The 19237-nt window shown below is 42.0% G+C and overlaps 1 protein-coding gene across 4 annotated transcripts in view; it reads right to left on the reverse strand.

Annotated features, from left to right (window-relative positions):
• The window catches only part of ITPR2 (inositol 1,4,5-trisphosphate receptor type 2), a 1506646-nt gene that overhangs the window by 1140630 nt on the left and 346779 nt on the right, over positions 1 to 19237 (reverse strand). For all 4 annotated transcript variants that reach the window (XM_085652787.1, XM_085652785.1, XM_085652786.1 and 1 more), the window contains exon 3: positions 14669 to 14784. In XM_085652787.1, the coding sequence (XP_085508913.1) occupies positions 14669 to 14784 (116 nt within the window). The remainder of the gene's footprint in view (positions 1 to 14668; positions 14785 to 19237) is intronic.

The following is a 19237-nucleotide window of genomic DNA, read 5'->3' on the forward strand; positions in this document are numbered from 1 at the left end:
AAGTCACGCAATGCTCTCTCATGGGGTTCTACTTCCCCTACTAGTGAGCGCCACACTCCCACTATCTCCGCTATTCATTGTCCCGTAATGACTGCCTTAAACACAGCCCATTCGATCAGGGGCGAAGTGGTTGTGGCCATATTATCTGCAAAATAATAACATATGACTTCACCGACGGCTTGTAGGAACACGGGATCCTCTTGGTCTCCACCCATAGATGCCATTCTGATATTTGTGGTTGTTCGCTATGTTAATTCAGAGAGAGTAACACCAATTTGAGGTCTGACACATGTATTCAATGTTCCGGACCATCCCAGGGACCCCTGGTGAGCACAGGAAAGCATCAAAGCGCACATGCAGTTCATGAATCCCTGAATAGAATGAATAATCCCTAGTCCCGGGGTGCAGGTGTGTCCAGGAGTCCACCAACCCCCATCCCTGCTGCCAGGTCGAGAGAGCCAGAGCCAATCGGTGGACAGGGGAGTCCTCCAGCGGTGATGAAACCTGTTGAGGGTCGGGTCTGTGACACATTTGAAGTCCTCACCCAGCAGTATGTTCTGTGTCATATACAGGGCCAGGATTCTAGACAGGTCGGCAAAATATTCCCCCTGGTTTGTGTTGGGAGCATAAATCCTCACAATGGTCAAGTCATGGCCCCTGAGACAAACCCGTCACTATCACATATCTCCCAATAGGGTTGATCAACTCGTTCGTCTTTTGGAACAGCACACAAGACCAGATCCACAGCAGGACTCCTCTGGCTAAGACCAAGTGTGAAGTTGCATACAACTGTCCGCACCACCTCTTACGTATTGCCTTCCTCTGAGTGGCAGTGATGTGGGTCTCCTGTTGGACAGCTATGAGTGCTCCCTTCCTACTTAAATATGTATGTACCTTGTACATTTTGGCCATGTTATTAAGACCCCTGGCATTCCAACTGATAAAATTATAGGTTAGATTTGATGCCATAAAGGGATGTCACTATAGTACTTTGCTCTTTGGAGCAGGAGTATAGGTTTCTCAGGGCGAATAGGGGCCCAGGGCCATCCTGGGAAAGAACCACCTGGATGGGCAGTGGCATTCCAACATGCAAACCCCAATAACCAAAACTCAAGGACCAAACTCCCTAACCCCAGGACAAGAAGAAAATAGACTCCCCATGCAAACCACAAAACAAACATTCAACTCACGTGCAGTCATCACACACATGTTAATAAGGGGGTGATGCCCCAGCCACAATGCCTCCTGGCTTCACATCACATGATCCTGAGGACAGAGAAGGTACTAAGTCCACAATTGATCCTGTGAGTAGGCAACAATAAGGGAGGAGCAGTTTGAAGGCACAGATTAGACTAACACATGGCACGGTTCCATTACAATAGCATTGGTACAATTAAATAATTTTGTCTGAGGCGTCAGGGGTAACCCAAGGCAGTCTGAGCTATGTGTGGAGATTGAGGCATGGTCGGAGGCAGTGTCCCTTGGGTCATTCTCTCCCATCACGAAAGGGGGATTAGAACCAGCTCTGCAGATGGCCGCCACCACCTCCACCTCCTGCCGTTCGTGCAGTGCCTGGGAGCAAGATGAGAGTGGCGGAGGAGAGGTAGCAAGTGCACTTTGTTCCCATGAATCACTCGTAGCCTGGCAGGAAATAACATAGCATAGGAACTTCCCAGAGTTCTGAGGCAATTCTTGGCATCTACGAAAGAGGCTCATTGTTTTTGGACATCCCTGGTGAAATCCGGAAAGATCATTACTCTTTGATTTTCCACCATGATGTCTCCTTTAGCCCGGGCTTAATTTAGGATGTGGTCACAATATCTATAGTGCAAGAGTTTGGCCAGTACTGGTCTGGGGGCTACCCCTGGCTGTGGCGGCCGCACCGGAACATGGTGTGCACGTTCAAGTGCACAGAATGGAGAGAGACCTTCCTGAGCCACCTTCATCACAGAGCCAATTCTCTGGGAAGCTGATCATATTCCCATTGGCGCGTTCAATGCGTTCGGGCAGGACTATAATCCGAAGGTTTTTTCCCCTGGCCCCATTTTCAGGATCTTCAGCTGTACTCTCTAGGGTCTTGAGCTTGTCCTCCATATGCGACATTCATTCGCGCATGAATGCCAGTTCAGTGTGCATGGTTTGGTAGGGACTATTTCAGCTAGCCTCTGGTGGTTGTCTCTCAGAAGCCCTATGTCCATGTCTACTGTGTAAATTTTCCATAGAGGAGGCAATGGCCTATAAGTAGAGTGTTTAGGGTTACACCTTGTTGACCCCCGGATATGGGCCCAGCACTCGAGGCCACCTCATCCATGGCAGCGGAATTCAGATCCTGAGAGGAACATGGGCCAGTCATTTCTTTCTTCTTTGAATATTTACCCATCACCTCTTTCCGAAATAGGCCCTGGGGAAGGGCAATGGGAGGCACAATGGGCAAACTGTGTTTGTAGATGCAACTAACTGAGGCTTTGGGGTGCAAGTGAGTGTAGGGGACAATATGTGAGCCCAGAGAAAGTCTCACCTCTCCAATACCAACAGCGGTCTCCGATAGTAGCACTGCAAATTATAAATTATAGGGTGGTAGTTATAGTTCCCATGCACCGGGGGGGGGGGGGGGGGGGGGAGGCGCAGATCAGTTCAGCGAGCTTCCACGGACTGTCCAATTACCCAGCACCCGACCAGGTGCTCCCAGCTCCACTACCCGCGGTTTCAAAGTCAATGGGCGGTGTAGGGCCTCCCATGAGGTTTCTCGTCTGTGGTGCATCTTAGTGGGGAGCAGTTACTGTGGGGGAAACTGGGGGCAGGGGGATGACTATGCCGTTTCTACCAATGCCAACTGGTACTCACAGAGACGTAGGTGCAGCCAAAAGCCTGAGCAATCACAGTGAGCCTGCGTGTCTTGGGAATCGATGGACCCCTGGTGCACCCGACTTGGTGCATCCCAGTGGGGGCTCCCATACTGCTCCAGGCCACCCTGGGCCATTCAGTGCCAGTGCCTAGGCTCGCCGCCTGACGTGCATCACTGGCCCCCAACCGATCCGCTCTGCCACCCGCAGCGGGTGGGTGCTGTTATGTGCCCTTGATTCTGGAGGCCCAAGTCTCAGTCAGTCTCACAGTGTGCTCCTAGTATTCAGGTTCAACCTCCAGTGCGTTGAGCTCCCGTGCTGCAGGCCGCTCTCATTGCTGCAATCTTGAAGGGGGCGTTACCGTACAATTCTAGTGGCAGGGCCAAAAGTATTGTGTTCTGGCATAAGTTGTCAGGCCCTAGTGGTGTCTATGGCAATGGAATGTGTCATGGGATAGAGGGCGCACCCCAACCGCGGGCAGTCGCGGACTTCAATCGGGAGCAGTTGCAGCCCCCGATGCTAGCATAGATTTATTACTTGACAGTGAAGTCAGAGATTCATCTTCATTTAAAGAATGCCAGGCATCCGTGCAACAATGTCTAACATTATACTATCCTTTATAACTGAACAACATCCGGTTAGTAAAGACATATGTAGCTCCTTTTTAAAGAGCTGCTACAAAAGCACAGGGCTCGAAAAATCCACTTGTCCCCTATGGCGAGCCAGATTTAATCAAGTTAAGCTATATTTAGGGCCTACTCGCCCTTTCTGGATACCAAGATTTAAAGGCATCATTGTAGCTCAGAAAGTGAATGAGTAATAAAGATGTCTTTAATTCGTGTTACATTTGCTGGGCTTTCAGAGACAGATGTCAACTACATTACAGTTAGGAGGAGTACATTTTTCAAGTTACTAGACCTGCATGTTTGAAAGCATTTAATGAACAAAACATTCCAAGCATAGGCAACAGCAAAAATTAAATACATATTTTCATAACAAATCCAATTACAGGCTCTACTGTGCAATCACTTTCTCGCATCCACATTCGTTTCACAATCTGAAGCAGTTGGGTCAAAGTTTCACAGTTTCAATGTACAATTCTGCAGCTTTGGATCGTATTTTACTAACCACAGAAACAAGGTATCGCCTCTAATTATTTGCATTAAATTTCATTTTAGAAGGTAAGAATCTCTGTTAGCACAGAAGCTAAATTGTCCCTCGTTTATAGGTTTTCGCCGATTTACAATCGTCTAAGTTAACATTTAACAAAATGTTTTTTGATTTGTTGTTCATGTTGACCCCTCCAAACAAGATACATCTAGATTCATCATCTCCCTTTGTTCAAATATAAATGCAGCTGCAGGCTTCGGCAATGGTTTCACTACTACTTCATGCTTAGTGCATAGATGCCAGATGTCCCCATCACATGCTCTACACCTACAACTACACCGGCTTTTTAAGGAACAGATGGCTGCTCTGTGACAGCTGCAGTTTTACTTGTACACTGTAAGCACGAGCTAAAAAATCCCAGCACACAAAGTGATGTTTGGTAAAAAGCAATGACTGGCTGAAAAAGTACCAATGAGGATAGAGACACTTGCCATGGTAGCACGCAACTAATTATACCCAGCTATCTATGTAATAAATAAGTACATCCTGCCTTTCAGAAGGTATTATGAACCTGCTTCGATACAGGGGACTCAACTACACAAGTACAAGGAATTGTGGTAGAGCACTCTTCATACCATCAGCCACAGCTTCCAGACCGGTCGCTTACGATGTGACCTGAAAGGTCCTCTTTTGAACTCTGATCTCAGCTTTTTTTTATTATATATATTTGGTTTATTTAACATATCATAACCTGACATCAATAATGTGCAATTCCACAAAAAAATATATATAACCCTTGAGGATTTACTTCATTAATATTTCTTAGTCAAACAGTCACCTTAGTGAACTTAATTACTGTTTCTCTCTAGGTTCTTTTGAAATTATCACAGTTCATTATTTATTCATTTTTATGCATTCTTTTTTTAAATTTCAATGTAACCGATAGTTTATATATACAGAAAGGAAAAGATACATTTTCATTTATACACTGGCAACATAAGACTACTGTCAATTTGATACACATAGAAAACAGTAGTTATTGACACTTTTTACAATGATGAACCATCCACAGTTTGGTCATGTATCAAGAAAATTCTTGTTTCAACGTTTGTGGTATCAAAACACATCAGATGAACACTTGTTTACACCAAAGAAGTGTCACGGCGTCGACGTTTCGGTCTCCTATCAGATAATATTAATCAACGAGACCATCTTCAGGACCAAAGTTGCGCCATGTATCTATTATAAACAAATGCATTACATTACTTAACACACTATTACAAATATCTACATCTAAGTTCTACAAATTGGTATTGCCTATACAATGAAGAAAAACAGGTGTATCCATGGGTAAACACCCGATCTAGTGAAAAAGGTCCCAAAAACCATAAAGTATATGACATTCATTAAAATCTCCAAGAACAACTCCATTTGTAAAGTCAGTACGTGGAATATAAACACTACTTAATATCTCTCCCGCAGCGTGACCATCACCACTTTGTGAACCTATTTGTCATGCCAGTGTGGTGGAAACGAGCCACTTACTATATAGAGACCATAAGTAATTCAAGGTCTATTGAATCAATTCTTCCGCGGTCTTCTAATGAAGAGCTTGGTTCTAAAAGTATATACAAAACGCCGCAAATCAAAAAACTATCATAAACATTTTAAAATCTTTCCATAAGTACACTTTTTTTAAACAAACGAAATATGACAAGAAAACTTCCCCGCCACTACTTACAGGAAACGCCAGCTATCGTCGGCGGTGCATGAGTCCTTATTCTGTAAACAAACAGACACCCGCCTAATCAGTAAACGACTATGCCATGTCGCTAGTGTCTTTATAAATCCAAACAGCAATCCATCAAACTTTCCATGACTTACCATTTAGCAGAAATCTCCAGCTACTCTCCTTCCATTGCGCGTCTCGCCAGTTAGTCCGAGCATGAATTCTGGGGCAACGCGAGCCTTAATAATGGTGTGGTCTAAAACGTCATATGTAAGCGGTAAACAAGTCGGCCATCTTTTAGTGTAGTTCAAACAACGGACTCACCTAATGCCCTGCTGACTTCTAGATACGCCCAAACTGGTGAAAACCAAATCATAACACAATATACCGCCTAGTTACGGGCGTACATGTATCTTAAGAAAATTTATTAAACTTATGCCGAGTGACACGACACCTATTATGAGTTAGCTATGCGAAAGAGGAACCACGTCCAAATCGTCTTATTCAAGATGAAAAACTGTTGGCCATTTTAAGGTGGATATATTTGAAGTACAAATAAGCATATAATGCTCAGACCCACTACTACCCTACTTGTTTCTCCATGGAGCCAAAATAGTTGGAGAACAAATCAAAAAGCTACAAGCCAATCAATAGAACCTAGCCAATAATATCCATCTAAGCTAGGAAACCACTCAAACCCATGGGTGTAGATGACTATGTCAACAGTATAAATCCAATGCTCTCATTATAGAACTCATTGGTAGAACAAAGTCCTACAACATCCAAACAGTGGTCATATAGTTTACAGTGTCGCCAAAGTTTGCCATTCGATAAAGGAATTTAATTCCCTCTCCACCGTTTTACCTAGCCAAATCCACCTGTTTTCCTTCAGAGTCAGTAGGCGTTCAACATTCTGTCGCCTTTTTGTGTTTTTGACAGTCTCTAGTACAAACCATTTCATTTATATAGGCAAAACAACACAAGAAGTCAAGAAGCGTATAATACAACACCAATCGCGTATTAGATGTGGAATCATTACTGCACCTATGGTAGAGCATTACGTGGAAAAAGAACATAACCCCACTGAAATGAAATGGTTTGTACTAGAAACACAATGGTTGTATGGTAGAAGCACGCATGGCTAAACCATGCATACCTCTACCAGACAGCCCGAACCACGAATGCATATAAACCACGCATTCCTTTACCACGCATGTTTTTACCATGCAATTTCATGGTAAAGGTATGAATGGTAAAGGGGTATGCATGGCTAAGGTCGCCACTACTCTGAACCCCCTACCCTAGCTTAGCTACAAACCTCTTACACGCCCCCCGCCCTGAGGCCCAAAACCAGAAAACTACCCATTCAGCTCCCCCTGCCCCGAGGCCTAAAACACAGCCCCTTAACATACACTAACCCAACCCCCTGCCAACCTCGAGCTGTCCCTAACCCTTAACATACACTACCAGTGCGCCGCATGAAACAGCTTCTTTGCATAGGTGCCCGCATCTATAATACGTCAAGGGTGCAGAGGCAAAGGGATTCCCTCATGCAAATGAGGCAACTCCCTCTGAAGATAGCGCTGGCGCTTTATGTGCACCAGCACTTCAGTATTACAGAAGAGGACAAACAAGTGTCTGCGACCCGCTCTGTAATACGAAAGTACCGAGGGGATCGCGCAAAGTGGGTGCAAACACATGTTGCACCCTCTGAGCACTTCCGTAATACAGCCCCAAATCATGCTCAATCTGTCAAGAACTTGCTTATAGTCCACACTGCGAACTTTATTAAACTGTGTCAGCGGACACTGAAGATCACAACAGACATTAAGAACAGTAACAGGTTGTTGAGACGTATTTACTCCTGGCCTGCCAAAAAAAGTACAGTGGACAAGAGCTACAATTTCCCTTCTATGTCAGTAGGTGCTACAAAAATGTTGCGACAGCCCTTGGAAATATACCAAGGGATAGTTGAAATTAAGATTTTTAGTTCTTAATCCAGAGCAGTAGCCTGGAGGAGCATTACAGAATGAAAATAGAATACAAAAGCACGAAATGGAAATTCTGATACACAGTGTCCTATGAAACAGATCTAGAGTTTGTATGTTTGTTTTAGATGATGGTAAAGTAGAAGGTGCCTTATCAAATAGTTATAGAGTATTTTACAACAGTGTGATAAATGCAAACATGTGAGTTAGACAGATATCAATGGAACTATTTGTTTGGAAGGATGGCTCAGTGGATTTATGGCTGCCACTTACATCTGCTGAAACCTGCAGTTTGAGTTTGAGTACAGCAAGACTAACTCCGCCTTCCATTCTTCTGCGATTGGTAAATTAAATACCCGCAACAGAAATGTTAGTATTCACAGTCCATAAAAAAAATACCAGCTATAGTAACGCCTTTTACTTATGCCATGGTATAAGTTGATATAAAGCGCTATATTAAATACAAAAATGTTATTACAGAGAACAGAAAAATAATGCCTAAGGAAGAAAATAGCTGGGCCTTTGGAAATAATCAAAAGCAAAATTCTGAATCCATGACTACAGCAAAGGGATGAACTTGCCAACAGCTAGGCAGTAATCGAATTCAGACAAAGTACAAATCCAGTATGACTTCCTAGAACCATTTGTACCGGAATGCAGTTGCATGGGCTGCAAAATGCCTAGAGCTTAGATGAAAGAGGAATTCAGTGAGCTCTGCTCAAGGCATGAGGTTTTAAGGAACGTGCTGGTCTACATTTGATAATCAAATGCAGATCAAGTACAGATAAAAGAGCTTTTATTTGAGCCATGTTCGGCTTGGCAAGCTTTAAATCAGCTGGGCAAGGGTCCCAAGCTAAAATGGAGGATGGACGCACATGTACTTTAGTTCGTGTTCACCTTTCTTTTTATCATTTGCAATATAGGAATCTTTCAATCCACCTGAAAGGGAGAGGATGGAAAGGATTACCATCAGGTATCATGAAACTGCCCACTGAAGAAGAAACTTCAATTACGAAATTCCCTCAGAAAGTATTCTTGAGGGAAAATTATTCAAACAGTAAGGCAAAAAAGTAGGGTACTGGAAGAATACAGCGTCCTTGTTTGGGGAGGTTTAATACAACCTATCCCTCTTCTGCTGGATGGCAATCCACTTTCCACCATTATCACTGGCCATCACTGTACCGGTGCAGTACCTAAAATAAGCTGCCTGTGCACTTGAGGAGCAAAAACCAACTTAAAGAAAAATACAACTGGAAAAAAACAACTAAACAAAAATATTTTGCAGATTTTTGTGGTCAAATAACAATTAAAAGATATGGGTTTAAAAAGTTACCACTGCAAACAAAAAGAAAGTTGGAGACACACCTTACAATTTCAAGTCTTCTAAAGATGCAAAAAGGCATTTGAAGAGGCAAAGATGTCCAGGAATCGTTCGTGCATGGCGGACAAAAGAAATCTAAAATGGTTTTTTTTCTGTCACTTTCTGCAGGGACACAAGTGCTGAAAGCTGACATAAAGCCACAACTAAATAAAGAGGTCTGATATGCGTACTCAGCATGGGATAATTCAGGCAAGAATAGACCATTAACATGGTTAAAGTAAAGGAGGGCTCAAATGTTAATGACAGAGGGAGACCTTTATCTAAGACTCGTATTTCAGAGCATCGTAATCAGCTGTAGTACAGAGGATCGTCGGATTCCTACAAAATACCCTCTCAGGGCTCCTGCTCTAGTGTTTATTATCAGAATAGTAAATTAAAGGCACAGGAAGAAATCTGAAGGAGTAATAAACGCCACTTTTACAGATCAGACTATGGGGTCCCAAGCACATGTACTCATTTTGAATGTACATTAAATAAAAGTCACTGTTAGGTAACTACCCTCGGGACCAAGGCAAAAAGAAAAAGCGCTGCTGCTTCACCGTAGCAGCTGATGAAATGCCAGCTGGGTATGTGAGAGATCGAACAAAAACAAAGCAAGTAATCAGGAGGTTGGTAATTATTTCATCTGTGCTCACCTTGTTTAACTTTCCTATAGAAGTCAAAACTATGAACGTTTTGGTAGTAGCTTGACAGATTTCAAAGAGTAGGGGGGTAATGTCTAGCACACATCAATAGAAGTAGAAGAACGAACAGAAATAGGACTAACTCAGAACAATACTGCTTTTCCCTTTTCTGTATGGCCAAAACTGGCATGGGATTTACTTCTTTGTGGGTGTAACCAATCATTTGAATATTTTTCTTCGGCAAATTTCTTAGGACTCTCCTAAGCACACCCACTTTCTCAGGCTCATGTGGAATTAACATGTGTGTAATACATATATGGAACCAAGAACTATGCCTTACCAACTCCAGCATGCTTTAATTGCACTTCTGTTTCCTTTGTATGGCATGCAAAATGTATGCTGGCATACATTACAATATTTTGTTAGCTTAAGTATATTTTACAATAGAGAATTAAATACTTTAGAAACTGTCTGTTGTACTATAATCTTTGCTCAAAATGTGTGAAGAGTGGTTTAAACATTTAAATTTGTAGAAATATTAAGAAAAATATCAAAATAATTTCATTATCAACCCATTTTGCTTTGATCAACGCTAAAAATCCACACAACACAAATATCTTCCATCAATCCTCTGCCAACCTGTAAGAAATTAGGGTACTAGTTGAGGGAGGATAAATACCCATCTCAAATAATAAGCACAACACTTGTTTGAGGGAACACTTAAGAATCGCTTAACTGACCTAAGCCCAACCCCTTGGTAGCTTGGCACAGAGCAGATAGGCTTTACTTAGAGGGAATGTGTAAAGCATTTATGCAGTCCCAAAAACAATAATAAAGTCAAAATACAACACAAAAAAAATCCCACACCAATTTTGATAGCACGTCAATTTTAACCAATAAAATGACACCAAAAAGACAAAAATCCAAAAAGTGAAATCAAAGTTACAAATGTTAAAATTTTACATGAAAAAAATAGTGCCAAAAAGCAGTAAGTACCAACGGCAGTCAATTGGTTGCACGTAGCTGGTCTCTAGGCACAAATTGAGGCAGACCACAATGAAGTGCGTTCGGATACAGAAACCAGGTGTGACCCAGTGAAATTGTCACCTTTAGACTTAGTCTCTGGAATGGAATTCAACAATCCTCAGTAGGGCAAGGCAGCAAGCTGTGGCCAAAAAGAGCTCCACGTCACTGGATAGCCGCTGCAGGAGGAGGACCTGAAGAGGTCTACCTCAAGACTTAGTCACTTTTCTGCTTCCAGGAGAGCAAGGCTGCAGGCTGTAGTTGAAGAGGGCTGTGCGAGACTGGATACACTCTTCACAAGGTCCAGCTGCATCAGATTTGTTGCTGCGGAAAAGCTTTGGGCAGGAGCAACTTGACTCTTTGGCCCAGCTGCAACACACTTTTATTCAATTGGATTGACAGGTTAATCCCTGTCCTCCGGTGTCACTGAAGCCAAAACATTTCTATGTCTCAGGTTTCAGGAGAATTTAGGAGGAGTACACTTTGAGATCAGCCAAAGATTCAAGACCTCAGGGACAGCACTGAAGGTCAAGAATCACTCCACTAGAGGCCATAAGCAGGGTCCAAATCAGGTACAGTTGGACCTGGCCAGCTGGGAAGTTGCAGAAAAAGCCTCCTGTAACTTGTGGTGTTCCTGTAGCTTCAACAGAAGGTCAATTTTATGACACTAATAGTCCACTTCTTCGCCCTGTGTACAAGAGGAAGAGCAGGTCTACTCTTTAGGTCTCTTCTCAGGTCACAGACAGCAGGTCCAGTCCTCTCCCGTTCTTCCACAGGTTAAGAAAGTGTTCTGAAGAGGATACAGGGGTTGCCAGCTTTATGCCTGGCACTAGCCTGTGGATGGGCAAAACTCCTGACAACTACCTAAACAATAGGGTAAAACTTCCCAGGGGTGACCTTACCCACTATTGAAGAAGTGCACATATTGCCTGTGTGCCTTGCTGCAAATATCCCAGAGTACCTTGCCCTACCAAAAACCGAGATGGCAGAACTGTTCTTACGCTATGCAGAGCTCCTGTGCCCACCCTAGAGGTGTAACCAGGTACATGAGCAACCCCTCCTCTTTGGTCACTCTTAGCTAGTTCTAGGGGCAGTCCTGATCCCAATGGAATTGTTGCCTGAATGACCGGGAGAACCAAGAATGGCCCTGCCCAGGTGTCAGCAACATTATCCTGTGACATGATAGGACTCTTTGAAGTTCATTAAGTTCCTGAGCACAACTCACATGTTCATGCTAACAAAGGTAACAGAATGCCTCACCACACCAAGGCCTTTTGTCTCAGCTCTGGGAGCAAGTTCCCACCTCAGCAAGGCATCTGTTCAGCTTTCAGGTGACAGTTGAACAAAATGCAAATGGGCCTCTGGTGTCGTGAACACCGTAACAGTGCTACTTCTGTTAGTCCGTTTTCATACCGTGCTTGCTTACAGCAACTCGATCTTTAATATTGAAAAGTGTAAAGTTCTTAGAGCCTAAGCAAAAATATTGATGGCTTCATGCCCAACAATTCTGTAGGCTGACATATTTCTTGATTAGGTTAAGAGATGCATCCATTACAATATCGCCCAGTACCGTGTACGCGTATTCTTTACAAAGATGGATGCTTAATGTCAACATTTGGATCAAGCGGTCGTATTTTGTGCAATGTTAGTTAATTCTGACAGTAGGCTTAGTGTCTCCAAATCCTGTTTAATTTTTAAACTACAAAATAAAAACAGTGGTCAAATGGTATTAAACCCAGGCCTTGAATGATTTGGAGAGATCTTCATGCCAGAGCTATCACCAGAGGTCACGGCAGATTTCAGTGCCCCTTGCTTCCAGTTGAATATTCGATTCCAGAAGCAGTGCTAAAGATGTCCTTCACCTAGAGCACAAATCCTGTCTCTGTGGTAGAGGTCTGATACAGAATACTTGTTGCGAGTTAGTCAAAGGTATGCTGTACAATCCATCCTATGAAACTCGCATGGCAGATTTTGCTATTTTATGATGTAGCTGAGATTTGGCATAGAATTTAGGAATAGTATTAGGGTGTTAGGATGTCAGAAACTCACCATGTTAGAAACATTTATCTTGTTTGTGCTGGTCTTTATATGCCTAACTACTTTTATTTTCACATTGTGTGGTTACTATACATATTTTATTCACTAGACTGAGGGTTTCAAAATAATTTAAACTTCACGTCCTAGTTTCTTCAAGCTATTTTGAGTGTGTTATTCATAAAGGAAAGATTGTTAGGATTGCTACTGTAGCTCTATAATGCCTGCATAAGTTTGCTCAGTCATCAGAGCTACAGTCCAACTGGCTTCCTAAATGATTGTTGATGCACTAAACTATGTACTTGCATCAGAGGGTTAGAAATCCGGCCCCTGCAGCTCTGGGCACCCCACACATTACACATCACTGGTATCAAAAGGTAACCTTTTAACAGTATCTTTTCCAAAAGTGATTTTCCAAATCTGTTTTTAACAGTGACTTGGGCTTAAATATTTAAACAAATGAATTTTGTAACGGTTTCCTAGCTAGAGAGAACATTATTATATTTAATATAATATCCCGAAGCTTTCCTTAAGAACAACCAACCATGCATGACATGTTAACACTAAAGTTTTACATGGCCTGCTTTTAAATACTATGCATCCTGCCTTATGTGCAGCAAGGGCTAGTTAGGCGTGACAACATTAAAGAGAAAGGTTAAGGCATATCAATGGGGGGGAGAGGGGGTTACCGTGACAGGTAGAATTTGCAGTACTGAAATTGCACAGCCAGGTTACAAATTGGAGCCCTGCAGTCATTTTGCACTGATCTGCAGTGGGCAGCTCAATGGGTGCTGTAGCCCATTTAACTTTCAGACCCTGGGTACAATTTACACCCCATACTAGGGTACAATTTACACCCCATACTAGGGTCTTAGTATGTGCCATTTAAGGGTATGCCAATTTCATAATGTTAAAAGGGGGAGCTCAGGTACTTTTTCACTACTTAGCAGCGGTAAACAGCACATAATTCTATAAGCAGCACAAAAGAGTTGAGGAAAAAAACGCGGCGTACACCACACAAAAGAATGTCAGTTCCAACACAACCCAAATGTTGTTCATGACAGCTACCCTTTACTTAAGGTGCGTCAACCTCTTAAATGAGGCTCGTCAAATAATGACATAAGTTTATCACCTGATTAATAACAATCAGAAACAAAAGTAACACCATGAAGGGGTAGCATTATAAACATAAAATACAGCAGTGAATTTATTTCGTAATCAGGGGTGTCCAACATGCCATGACAGATAGATTGTCATACAGTCACTTGAATAATCGTGGATATCATGAACATATGTCATGCCACCCAGGCCTCTGGAACTAACCATGCACACCACTGTTTTAGACTGTTTTTCATCAAAAGATCGCACATCAATACCATAAATAATAGAAGAGAATAATCTACAGCTTCTGATAATGTTGACAATGCAATGTAATGTCTGTGTTAAATAATTCATGCCAGGTACAGAATGTTGCAATTTTGTTTCCTTACACCATTGATTTCTACTTTTTCTACGGTATAACTACTACTTTGTCAGGCAGACGTCACAAACCACATTCGGAGTTACACTAGCCTCAAGCACATGGGGGTAGAATAATGCATTGTGGCACACTCACGCGCTCTAGGAAAACTCAATTTCTAACAACAAAGCCATCAATGTCTCATTTTGATATTACTGATAACAAGTGCAACACAGGTGATCTAAGGATTGAAGCAGGCTCTTAGACAAAGAGGAGCTTGTGATCTACCTCTCCTGAACCTTTTCTCTTGGTTCACTCAGGATAATAAGAGAGGGCAGGGCTGGACAATTTAAAAGATTGATAGGGCTCTGAAAATACCTTTTAGCATTGTTCAGGGTACTTAAGAAATCAAATAATTTGCTGCTGCTCTCCTGAAGTCAATTAATTGCTATTAAATAAAGGAGACATTTTCTTTTACCTGAAGTTTTTTAAGTAGTGCTGCTTCAGTATTATTTCCTTGTTTTGCTTGCTTCGCTTTCCAGAACTGCTTTTGTGCCGAATATCTGCTCATAGGACATACTTTGAAGAGACAATCTGCAATAAATGTAAAATACGTTAAATATATTTCCTTAAAAGATGGTCATTTTATATCAGTACATTTTAATTTGCAGGTAGACATTACAAATATCAATGCAGTTACAGTTCTAGAGATACTACTCGGAACATTTCTTCATTCTGAAGTCTGCCTAATGCCCAATGTTATCAATGAGAGAATGTGATGTATGAATACTTGAATACTAGTTAAATGTTTGGAAATATCAATAAAGTACAAACCTAATAAACAATCAATGACAGAATTAGTTCTGCGTCTCTACGACAACAAAACCTGGTTTATTTATGTTTGCTGTTTTTATAGCGCGAACTCGATGCTAAAGGTATTGAAGCGCTTTAAATTATTAACAGTTACATTACACAAGGGCAAGTTATTTTATTGGTAGGCGCAGGGAGATGAAGTGACTGATTTGCCCAAAAACGCAGGATGTTGCCGAGGCTCAAATCCGGTTCCAACTATGGCCGTTACGCCACTTTCTCCCCTCTTTGTTTATAACGTCCCCGCGCTGTTTATATGCGCAGATTTAACAAAGTGATGTTTCCCATGTCAGCTCGTTGTGGTTTCTCCCACAACATATTTACTGCCCACGCTCAGTATCCTGTACGCAACAGTAGCACATGCAGTTTGTCCTTTCCTACAGGATATGCTCACGCTCATTAACGTACTCCTCTCCTACAGGATATGCTCACGCTCATTAACGTACTCCTTTCCTACAGGGAACTCTCAGCTCGCACTCACATGTATACTCAGGGCTTTAAGTGGGATGAAAAAATTTGGGGGTTTCTCAAAGGGGCGTGGCCTATGTAATTAAGGGCGTGGCTTAAAACACTTCAGCTAAAAATCTGTGCTTAGCATAGTGTGCTGCCCGACTTGTATTTTGCTGTTTATCATTGCATCCAGATATACGATACAACAAGTAACATCATACCTACAAGTCAGAACTATTGGCTTTGTCAATGGTTGTTACTTTCATTAGATAAATAAGCAGCAATCATGGCTTGTATATAATATTGAAAAAGCTCCCACTAAAAGCCCTGGTGACACCACAACAATGCTGCTGCTCCCGAGTTTCAAAAAGACAAGGGAAATTCAGAGAGAAAATGACTCTCTTTAAAGAATTTCCCTTCCCCTACAACCTCACCATGCATGAACTCATGCCATAACTTCTCCACTAGTGAGAATTGAGCAGTGCACATCCATGTGCCTGCTGTCACCGCAGTCCGGAAAGAAACGGTCCGCCAGGGCACACAACAGAGCCCGTTAGAGACCCGTTTAGAGGCCCACTTTGAACAAGCATTTGCAATGCAATAGGTCTCGCATTTGCGAGTATTTGAGCTACTGGCATTGTAAAATGACAAACCTTTTATCTATCTGTTGGTTTTAAAAAAAGATAAATAAAAGGCATTGTTGTTTGCAATGCCAATAGCTTAACCCCTTCGATGCGCATGACGGAGCGGTTCCGTCATGCGCATCGGTTGCGCTGTGCGTATGACGGAACCGCTCCGTCATGGCCCCGCCTGCGCAATAGAACCTTCAGCACAGCACGGTAATCCGCGCCGCGCTGAAGGGGTTAAAATTTAGCAAATGCAAGACCTATTGCATTGCAAATGCTTGTTACAGTTTGGCATGGATAGCACTGTGCTAATCCTATGCTTAAAGACTTTGCTGTAGAAATGGCAAAAAGACTTTGTCCCTTTCTATCCCGGTGTGGATGACACTGTGCTAATCCTACGCTTAAAGACTTGGATAGAAAAGCAGACATTTGAGGTGAGCAAATTTAAAGTGTCGCTGGTGTTGAGAGTGCTCTATACAGGAGCTGCTTTCCACCTAAACTTGAGAAGTAGATAGATAGATAGATAGATAGATAGATAGATAGATAGATAGATAGATAGATAGATAGATAGATAGATAGATAGATAGATAGATAATCAAAAAGTTTTTATCAACTGCATAAAGACGCACTCCACAGCCAGGTCATTCCACTGAATTCTTTATTGAGGCAAACCGACACAAGTGTCGAAACCCGTCATGCGGGACAGCTGGTCTTAATAAAATTAACTGGCTCTGGTTACCTGGAAACCCACTGGAGGGTATTTCGAATTTAGAAAGAGTGTGTCACGGCGCAGAACCTACTGAAGGGCGAGAATTGTACAAAGGACACTACAGGTCCCAGCCTGCACCAACAATACAACTTACTAGAAAGGTCCACCAGAGGGCAATACATTTGAAGTAACAAGAGAGTCTTTTGTTTCTGCGCAGGTGCACCAACAGCCTGTGATCAAGGATCGAGGCAGCTCTGAAACGTGTTAGGCAACTCACTATCTGGATGCCAGTGCCGGTTTGCCTCAATAAAGAACTCAGTAGAATGATCTTGTTGTGGAGTGCGTCTTCATGCAGTGGATAAAAACTTTCTGAGATATATATATATATATATATATATATAGTTCTAGTTAGGCCATGTTTCCATAGGAAAAGCATTTTTTGACTTTCCTATAACTTTGGCGTTGTCTGACCAGTCTTCATGAAATTTTGCCAAAAAAGTGTCAAGGTAGGTTCTGGTTGTCATGGAAGGTTTAGGGGTGATCCGTGCAGTGGGAACCAAAAATTTGGGGCGCGAAATAAGGATGCATTAGTAATGTTAATTCCCATAGGAATCTTTAGCCACATTTACTGCCTGAACCGCTGAACGGACTTACACCAAATTTGGCAGGGAGGTAGATGTTGGTACAAGGCAGTGCCTTTTGCTTATTTGGTGTAAATCTCTTCAGTTCTCTTTGCGAAATGTAAAAAGAAAATTATAGTGATATCTCTGGCTGCGGATATTTACCGGTGATAACTCGCGAATACAAGCGCCAACGGGAATGCTCTGATTGGCTGGACATAACCTGAACAGAAAGTTGCGGACTCCTTATCTATTGGGAATGGTTGCCCGTTCTGAACATTTCTGAAAAAGCCAACATAAGGGGTCAGAGTAGAGGTACTCTGACCCCATATTTGAGAAATAGGGGTGTTAGTGACACAAGTTGTGTCCAAACTTGATTTCTTTAATTGGGCACAATATTTGCGACTACGCCGTGACAGCCAGCGTGGTCCCACGTGTATCATCGTGGTGATGTCCCGACTATCAGTGTTGTCGTGAATACTGGTGGAAATATAAAAAAATATCAGTGACTCATTAATATGCATGGTTATAGAGATATTGAGATTTTGATAAATGTTTTTAGAGTTTATATAGTGAGTTATCTACTGCGATGGTTAGAATTAATTATATAGTTATAATTTTTTTATGTGGTGGTGGTGGCTAATGAATTCCTGCTTTTGCTTTCCTCTTTTGCGACGTAACCGCAGGGTTCTCGATGACCAACATCATCGCAATCTCCGGCCTCGCCGCAAAAACGGAAAATAGGTTTTAGAGATGGTTGCTCTAGAAATAAACTAGAAAAACATGAGTTAGACATGTACAGTAATAAACCCCTAGTGTGTAACATACTGTAATATGTGTGCATATATGTGTTTTCACTTTTTGGAAACTGTGCGACCGTCGTGGTAAACAGCAATGTTGCGGCTTCCCGAAAAACCGTGAAAACGGAAAATTGGTCTGAAAGATGGTTTTTAAAGAAACGTCATACAAAAATATGAGTTTAAGCATGCTTTGAAAGAAGTATGTATACAGTAATATGTGTAGTGCAATGTTCAGAATGGATTATTTTTGGATGTGCTGGTGGCCATTGAATGTCTGCTTTTGTTTTCCACTTGTCATGTGACATGTCCTCGGATATCGCAATTACCGACATCATCCTAATCTCCGGAGTCACTGCAAAAAGATAAAATCGTTTTTAGGGATGGTTTTTATAGAAACTCTCTACAAAAACATGACTTTTGAGAATACTGTAAGAAATCCCTAGTGTGTAAAATACTGTAATATCTTTGGATATATGTTATTTAGATTTTATGGAAAAGGTACGATTGTCGGGATTAACGATGTCACCGAATAACCCCGAAAATGGAAAATAGGACTTAAAGATGGATTTTAAAGAAACTTAGTACAAAAACACGAGTTTAAACAGGTTTTCAAAGAAGTATGTATATAGTAATATATGTAGGGTAATGTTCAGAATGGATTTTTTTAAACATATTTTTGGATGTGTCGGTGGTCATTCAATGTCTGCTTTTGTTTTCGTAATGTGTCCGAGGGGATCACGACATCGTCCTGAAGATCCACAAAAAAAAAAAAAAAAACTTTAGAAAAAGTTTTGCAATATACCAGGTACTAGGGTGGCTCTGACAAGAGCCGTTCTATTGGTTGTGTGTATATGGCTGCTATACATAAGAACGGATGCAGAGTTTCAGGTTACTTAGAAACACCCTGTTGCCTTCATCTGTAAAGTGCACTCCATCCTTTATATAAATTCCATGTATGTCAAAACGCAGACT

Source organism: Triturus cristatus, chromosome 4_1 (genome assembly GCF_964204655.1).
Source record: "Triturus cristatus chromosome 4_1, aTriCri1.1, whole genome shotgun sequence".
NCBI classification, from domain to species: domain Eukaryota; kingdom Metazoa; phylum Chordata; class Amphibia; order Caudata; family Salamandridae; genus Triturus; species Triturus cristatus.